The sequence below is a fragment of the Morone saxatilis genome, unplaced genomic scaffold (genome assembly GCF_004916995.1).
Source record: "Morone saxatilis isolate NCDOM2014 unplaced genomic scaffold, NCSU_SB_2.0 Contig21, whole genome shotgun sequence".
Lineage (NCBI taxonomy): Eukaryota > Metazoa > Chordata > Actinopteri > Moronidae > Morone > Morone saxatilis.
Genome location: NW_023339774.1, coordinates 21,767,922 through 21,776,845, shown reverse-complemented (window position 1 = coordinate 21,776,845; position 8,924 = coordinate 21,767,922). Strand labels below are relative to the sequence as shown.

Sequence of the window (8,924 nt, the reverse complement as noted above, 5' to 3'; positions counted from 1 at the left end):
CCAACGCCAGACCCACACCGCGCAGCCAAGACACAGCCAGCCAGACTTTGGACTTTTAATTCATGTTTGCAGACATAAACTGAATAATAATGCATCACAAAATAATGAGTTTTCGAGTTTATCTTTGTACTGAGATGAACACTTTTCTCAGATGTAACATTACACACACATAAGAAATCATATTTGTAGCTTTTGTTACATCATTAAAGAAGTTTCTGATAGTTTAAAGTTCATATTTTACTGCCCTAATTCAACATGACTGATATCCGTCAGTAAAGGTGGAACAGATGAAAGCAAACTGATGTGTGAAGTGTAAAAATTGTCTTGCAAGCTAAGGTACCTCGGTGTACTTGTAATATAGGCTACTTCCCCAGTGACAGTTTGTACTCCAAAAGTACAAAAGCTCTTTCTTCTCTGACAGTGAAAGGATTACAGAGCCCCCAAGGAGACATGACCAAAAACTTTTTTATTTATTTTTTTAAGTTTCTGCTGCTTGCAAGAAACTCTCGGGTGTTCACCAGAAACCAGGTAGCACCAAAGTCTTCAGAGTAAAAATGTCTTTATTCTGCTGCTGTACAATGGAATCATTTTCCTTCAAGCATATTCAAAGTGCAGTGCAGAGATGGTTTCTCACTAGTTTGTGGACTGATTTTTATTTGCCACATTAGCATCAGTCAACCACTTTAGTCCAAACTGAAATATCTCAGTAAGCATCGGGTGGATTGTTATTAAATGTTGTTGAGACATTCATGTTCCCCTCAAGATTAATTGAAAAATTCAAATTCATTTGAGGGGAATTTATCTTGAGGTTGAAACTGTTTCTACATAAACAAGTCAAAGCAAACGTTTACTTATCTCAGTCCACATTTACAAATTATAGTGCACATTTACAGATTAATTTACACATTTAGAATTATCTCACCTGATGTTTTGGTCTTATGTTGTATTGTGTCCTTAATGTAAATAAACCTTCAGACCTTATTGTGATTTAATTATTGATGACTGTAAAAACGGCTGTAACAAATAATAAAGTAACTAAAGCTGGTAAATAAAAGTAGTGGAGTAAAATATTGTCCTCACTAAGTAAAGTACCTCAGATTTGTATAATAATATGTGCTTGTGGTACAGGAGAAGATCCCGGTGGAGTTTGAGAATCCAGAGAACAGCCCGGCTGAGGTTGTGTCTGCGATCGACCAGCCGCCTCCACAGGTACACAACTCATCATAATCACTGTAAGACACATACATCTGGGAACAGCCACAACTTCACAGAACTTACCCTCACATTTCTTAACGGGCAACTCCACTCATTTCATACACAAAGGTCAATGTACTCGTCATCACTCGACCTTTGAAAACAGCTTCATAGTCTCATTAAATAACACAACAATGACCGATTTTTAACAGGAAGTCTTCACTGCAACCAGGAGGTCTGTCCAGTGTTTTTGGAGCTCGAACCTTTCTGGGAACTAACTGTCAGGATGTCTGCTGCTTCTATTTTCTTCTTTCTTCTGGAGCAAAGAGAAATAAAACAGTTTGACTTGTTCAACCGTCCTGCAAAATCTTGAATAAACGATACCAGAGAAGGAAATCATTTCCACATGGGAAATAGTTTCAGGTTGATTTTCAAAATAAAATCTCCCTAAAATTGGCATCATCCAGCTGCCAAACTCCAGATAAGAGATGTGAGGAGTTGATATGCTTGAATTGCCTTTAATTATTAGAGCTATTTTTTTGCCTCTCAGACAGCATACAGTCCAACCTAACCTAACACTTCCACTTTCATTCAGTTTATATTTTTATTTACAGTTAATGAATCAAAGATAAGACAGTAAAACCCAGCACTCCTTGTAGTAATTAGTGGTTCCCAATCTTTTCTCTCATTGACTAAACTGACGAGCCCTGACTAAATTATGGATATTTCATATTATATTCAACACATAACAACAACAGTAGAGAACAGCTGATACACTGTGATCAGTGAACACAATAACTGCAGGAAGTTTGAGATTAATTTTGTGTGTGTGTGTGTGTCTCAGGTCCGGGCGGCAGATGGAGACCCCAGAGGTCTGTTATGGGTTCTGGATGAGGAGATGGTGACACCAGCCTCCAGTGAGAACAGCGCCGTGGAGAGAGTCTGCCAGTATTACAGCAACACTGGTAAAAAGCCCTCAGCTGCACACAATCAGAGCCCCTCCCAGTGTGGGTGAGCTCTCTACAATGTGAACTGAGTGTTGGATATTGTGAATGTCCCTGCAGTGCGTCAGTGCGAGCAGCCGCTGCAGTGCGAGGTGAACCACCTGATGGGCTGTGACCCTGTCCGCTACGACCTCACTGGGTGGTTCGGTCTGATCCAGAACAACCTGTCGTCTCTCAACGCCATCTGTCTGCTCCAGAACTCCACCATGTGAGTCAGTTTAAAGGCTCAGGAGGCTGAACGTGAATGAATGGATGTGTTATAGTAGGCGCCTGGTGGCAGAATGGCCTTAAGATTTACATTTACTACATTAAAAATGCACTACATGGCCAAAAGTATGTGGACAATCTTGTTTGTTTACTCTGACAAAACTGTGAATCTCAGCATACATTTAAAAATCTCAATGCACATTTACAGATTCATGTACACATTTAGAAATCTCAATATATACAATAACAATAATAACAATTCTCAGTACACATTATTTAACACATTCACATAATCTCCACACATTTACAAATAATTTTGCTACAATAATACCCCAATAGAACTAATAAATATATAAATATAATCAATTATATTTTATCATCAATGTGTAGTGAACACTTATTGTAGTGAGTGCAGTTTGAGAATCTGATCACTGCATCTGTGCCATCAGTTTTCATGTCGTACTTTCACATGTGATGACTTCTCTCTTTGCCTTCCTCAGAGGGGTAGTGAAGGCCATGTTTACCCCCAGAATCTCTCTGCCCCCTCTGTGTCGAGGTCTGGGGGGTCTGGAGGGCAGCAGCCAGCGCTGTCTGCAGAGGAACGGCACCATCAGGAAAACATTCAGCGGAGGGATGGCAGCCATACGCAGACACTCCCAATGTATCGCAGTCAAACTACAGGCAGTAAGTGCACCAGTACACGCATCCATATCTCCAGAGGATACTTCAGGCTGGATTCAGTCTCACTGTCACTGTCGCCGCCCTGCAGGATGCTCTGGTGAACCTGCTCCGTCGAGCCAGGCCGGTGTTCCTGCAGTGTGTGATTGCAAAGACTGACGGTGGAAGTTTTGACGTCCCGGCACTCAGAGTCCAGCTGCACTCAACACAGATCCTGTCGGCCCTGCAGCTCCACCGCACAGGTCAGCATTCACACTGATAACAGTGGTGGACTCTCTAAAACCCAGCGTACAGCAATGCTGGTGAGGTCCTCAAAAACAACTGTGTCTCTGTTTAAACATGTAGCTAGCTTAACATTAAGGAAACAGCACTGACAATGTGTGTTTAAAAAAACTAAGTTATGTTGTGTTTAGGGTCAGGCTGATTGAAGGTACTGCCTCGTCTTTTGGTTCAATTCAGGCACTGTTCACCTCAATTATTTAACAAACTAAAAGGCTGGGCACAACACAGATGAAAATGTACATCTGAAATGTTATTAACAGCAAATAATGAAATGCTCACTTACTTGATTTCTTGAGGAGGTTTCACTGCATCTCGTAACACTTTAAGTTCCCTTTATTTAGCATTTATAAGCCATGCAAATAGTTAATAAAATTGTTTATAACACACCATAATGTAGTTGTAAACAGATCAAGTCAATATGTCAACAATTATAACTTTTACAATTATAATATGTTATATTGTTGCAAATGTGTTTTCATTATTATTGTACATATATACACAGGCTTATTTTTCTCTTTTATTGTACATAGTGTCAATTTTTCTATTTTCTTACATGTTATCCTAAATCTATATTATAATGTTATAAACCATTCATTAAATGTTTATATACTAACTATGCTTAATATGTGGACTCGAAGTAAAGTGTCACCCTTTAAATCAACTCTTTTTTTAAATATTAGGAAAAACTTTGCGTCCAGATGCCAAAATGAAAATAAAACTGACTTACCTGAGAAGCAGAATTAAAGAACATGCAGCCCACACTCATAAAGTGAGCAGATTTATCCGTTTAGCTCCACTTTACCTTAAAAAATCTGCCTATTTTTATCTGGACTGGCACAGTGCTGCTGAGTAAACAGGAGCTTTAAGTTACAAGTAGTTTGGAAGCAAACCACAGCCTGAATTTAATAGATTATGGGATTAAAGTTGGAGCAGTGGTGCTGATCTGGAAGCAGTTAAATCAGAAACATATTACAAACTGCTCACTGTTAAATAAGAGTGATATATTTGGACATAAATGAAGGTTTTGGTCGACATCCAGTCTGTCGATTTCACAGTCAGAAATGCTAAATAAGGAGGAGTTTAATGTTGTGAAGTTATACAATATGCACTTCAGTTTATTATCATTAACTTTAATAGTTAATGCAGCAAGAATTAATTGCAGAAACAAATGTAGGGCTATCTTAGATGCAACAGTTAACTGGCGTTGTGTATTAAAAGCCTTCATTAAAAAATATTAGTAATAGTTTAACAGACAACACTATAAAAAATATCTGACCGGTAGAAATACAGTAATTTTTTATCTACTTACACATGTAAAAACAATGAAATGACCTATAAATACAGGCTTACATTTCTTTTAAATATCTTTAATTCTAAATTAATTAAAAAATTACACATGATTTTATGTAAAATTAAAGCTAAAAACCAGAATATTACCGTTGTTTTTTTTTGTTTTTTTGTTTTTTTTACAGTGTAGTGTTGCTCCTTATTTAGCATGTAAATCTTTTCATTTATTTTTATCTGCAGGGAGTTTTACTTACTATAGAAAACTAAATATGAAAATAAATTATGTGTTTTATCTATCTGTCTGCCTTCCTCTCTCTCAGGTTATCCAGAACACATGACTTTGAGTGACTTCAGGTGTTACTTCCAGGCATTGTCTCCTCCGATTATGAAACGTTACGCTTCAATGTTTGTCAGCCACGATGAGAGAAAGGTCAGGAATCTCATCTCTGTCACACAAACACAACGTCTCTGATCTGCGGCTCTGAATTAAAATGTCCTCTCTGTGTCTTAGGCGGTGGAGGAGCTGCTGGTTGAGCTGGATCTGGATAAAAAGAGCATCGTCGTGGGCGCCGGCCGGGTGAGAACATGTTTGAGCTCCTCTGATCAAACAGCAGAGCCGGCTGATGTAATGTGACTCACAGATCTTTTTCCTGCTGTGTCTGCTTCAGGTGTTCATGAAACGAGGAGTGCTGCGCTACCTGGAGCAGCAAAGAGACCAGCAGGTCACCGGCTGGTTGGTGCATCTACAGGCCTCCTGCATGGGACACCTGGCCCGTCAGAAATACCGTAAACTGAAGGTTAGTGTCTGTAATCTGTATGCTGATGACACACCGTTGCTCCTTCAAGAAGCTTAAGCTCTGGTGCAGCTGTAGAAGTCGGTAATCCGTCTATAATTTTGACCAATTCAGTGTTTTCTTCTCCCTGATAACTGGCCATTGTTCTAATACAGCTTGTGTTCAGATCATCAAAGTTTAGATATTAAATAATAAACTGTAATGCGATACGTTATTTCACTCAGAATAAAGTTCCACAAACTCAAGTAAACTGAAGTAGTTTTTAATTAGGTTTTTTTTTCCCACAATACATGAAAGTTATTTAGTGTAACTAACAAATTATTAAAGCTATTTGATAAAGAATGTTTCCTTAACTTACAAAATTGAGTTTGTGTAAATTTTCAACAATTCAGTTAAATTAACTTATCTGGTTTTACAGTGTAATATAAACTTTAAACATAGCAGTTTAATTTAGTTTTCTTCACAGAAATGAATGAAATGTTGAGATATATGACGCCAGTGTGTATTTTTTTAATTGTACAGTTTATCAGTTGTCATAAAATATGTCACAAAGAGGTCCCTTAAGGAAAAAGACCACCGTAGTTTCTCCTTCACGCCTGGAAGACGAGTGGTAACTTTGCTTCAAGATAAATCCTACACACTGGTCCTTTAAGTTCACCAAATACGGCCCTTTAAATGCACACAGTGCTAACGTTTCGATTGGTCATTTCAGTCAAAATGTAAGTTAAGTTATGTAAGTGTGTGTGTGTGTGTGTGTGTCCAGGTGCAGCAGATGGCGGTCACCTGTCTGCAGAGGAACCTGAGGGCTCTGAGAATCGTGGCCAAGTGGAGCTGGTGGAAACTTTTCTGTCGAGTGCGACCTCTGCTCGACGTAAACATGGACAACGAAAGGCTGCGGGCTAAAGAGGTACACACACACACACATCAGGGACTACACACACACACACACTTAGCTTACCATAGAGACTGGAAACAGGGGGAAACAGCTAGCCTGGCTCTGTCCTACCAGCACTACTGAAGCTCATTAATTAACATGTTAAATCTCGTTTGTTTAATATGTGAAACACCAAAGTGTGAAGGCGGTTAATGACTGTTTCCTGACTCAGTGCAGTCACTTCCTGTCCAACAGCAAGGATCAACAGCCTCGTCCTGCATTAGAGAAGTTAGAACAACCAAAGAGCTGATAGAGCAACGAGAAGAAAACACTGAAGCTTTCTGTCACACGTAACGTCTCTTACATGAGCTCCTGTTATGTTTTGTAAAATTATTAAACTCAATTAGTTCAGGAAATTATGGATGGATTCATTTTCAGATGTCCTCAGATGTTGGGTAACTTTTTTAAACAACAACCAGCCAATTGTGCTGAGTGGTGAGTTTAAATATAGTTTTAATAATCAGGTCGATTTGGAAACTCTGCTGACCTCAGCTGTTTCATATTTGATCAGCTGCTGATGTTTCCTGACCCTTTTAGAGAAACTCAGTACAATGTGCAGTGTTTGGAAACCTGTGAGAGCAACAGGTGACGGTCGCAGTAAAAGCTCCGATGGCTGAAATGATGCTAACAAAGAGTTCATATAACAAATCCTTTCAGACGCAACTTTGAAAGATGCTTCAGTCGCCTTGAGACGTCTCTTCCTCTTCTTCCTCTTCTTGTCAGGACGAGATATCGGCTCTGAGACGACGCCTGGAGAAATCAGAGAAGGAGAGGAATGAGCTGAGGCAGACTGCAGACAGCCTGGAGACCAAGGTTTGTGCTGCAACACACACACACACACACACACACACACACACACACCTCATGTCGTTATATATGTGTGTGTGTTTGTGCGTGTGTGTGTGTGTAGGTTATGGCGGTGACATCTGAGCTAAGTGATGAGCGTTTCCGTGGCGATGCGGTGGGTCAGGCTCTTGATGTAGAGAGGGCAGAGAGACTCCGGCTCAGCAGGGACAACAAAGACCTGCAGGTAGGAAAAAGTAATCTATTACTCACCGGACGAGCTCCAGCTCTTCGCTGTTTAACAACTTCTCCATCACACACCTGAGGTTGCTGCTGCCTCTTCACAGTCAAACATCTCTTTTCTTCTTCCGCCAGGCTCGTCTAGACCAGTGTAAGGTCACCATGGAAACGCTGGAGAAGCAGCTGGAGGAGGAGAAACAGAGAGTCCAGATCGCTGAGAGCCAGAGAGGAGCGGGGACAGGTAGAGATCAGGGTCTTTTTACACATGGAACAATAAATCACAGATTTAATGTAATAATAAATGTAATAATAAGACACTTGGTCGGACTGTAGTCACTGCACGCTGTCTTTGCACTGCCTATATATCTGTTTATACTCAATACAAACACAGAGTCCAGGAGCTGCAGTTTTGGGGTCATAGGTCAATTAATTGGTTATAATTTTTAAGCATTGAAAATGAAAGAAAACATATTTAATAAGAACATAACTGTTTAGTGGAAACAACGTACACCTGCCAGCGCTCCGGCGTCAGCTCAGGGCGATATCTCCGGGCCCCCCCAGCAGCTGCTGGTTTTTCGCTGGCAGGCTTTTCTCTTCATCTCCTCTCTCGTTGTCGGCTTCCTCCAGAGGGCCTGACGTCAACTCATTGGTTCGAACCTGAAAAACACAACAACACTGCCCAGACACAACAAAAAAAGAGGCAATCAGCCTCACACTAACATGCGTCATTTACTAACCATTTTCCAGATGTTTCCATACTAGCTCCTCTAAATTTCCAGGCGTTTTCCAGGACCTGGAGTGGAAATTAAAACATTTCACACCGCACCCAGTGTGAGCAGTATAAAGAATGTAAGCTAATGCAAGCAACACGGGCTTATTATGACTCAGACAGTTGATTGGGCGAACAGGCCGCGACACAGACCTCCTTCTGTTGCGTCCACCTCGTGCCATGCGGCTTGCAGGCCTTGTCAGTGGAGACTCGGCGGCGTCCTGGAGCGTCAGACGTCACACGCGACAGGTGACGTTTTTCAGTTCTGTCGCACTCCGGCCTGCGGACTGCTCCAGCTGGCGCCTGCCCAGCGCTTGCCCACCTTACACACACACACACACAACATTACACAGTCGTTCATTACCTTCAGACAACTTTTAATTTCTGCCCATCAGTGTCGCGGCGCACAAACAAAAAAAAAAAAAAAACAATCAAACAAAAACGTTCACAGCCGTCCTGTCTCACCTGTATCGAGCCTGTTTGTTCGCCGGTCTGCTCTCTTTCCGTTCTCCAGCTTTTTCCTCTGGTCTTGCCTTGCAGTCGTCTGCCGGACAAATTCGACCTCCGGGGTCTGGCAGCACTTCCAGCTGCAGTGGGGCCAGCTCGCGGGTCTGTCTGTGTGTGGTTGTGTGTTGGCGGGGGGGTGGGGCGATGTGACTTTGGTCAGGCGGTGATTTGGCTCACTTAACGCCCGGGTGTCATTCCTCTTAGGCTTCTGAAACCAGCTTGCAGGGTGCCACAGCAGCTGTATG

The 8,924-nt window shown here is 41.3% G+C and overlaps 1 protein-coding gene across 1 annotated transcript in view; it reads left to right on the top strand.

Moving 5' to 3' along the window:
• LOC118332365 (unconventional myosin-XVIIIb) overlaps positions 1–8,924 on the top strand; it is a gene marked incomplete in the record, with an annotated part of 30,896 nt that overhangs the window by 9,524 nt on the left and 12,448 nt on the right. Inside the window, 12 exon segments of the mRNA XM_035667608.1 lie at positions 1,129–1,209; positions 2,039–2,159; positions 2,259–2,406; positions 2,906–3,089; positions 3,175–3,325; positions 4,973–5,082; positions 5,164–5,229; positions 5,321–5,449; positions 6,210–6,353; positions 7,104–7,193; positions 7,291–7,410; positions 7,539–7,644. Coding sequence (XP_035523501.1) covers positions 1,129–1,209; positions 2,039–2,159; positions 2,259–2,406; positions 2,906–3,089; positions 3,175–3,325; positions 4,973–5,082; positions 5,164–5,229; positions 5,321–5,449; positions 6,210–6,353; positions 7,104–7,193; positions 7,291–7,410; positions 7,539–7,644 — 1,450 coding nt within the window.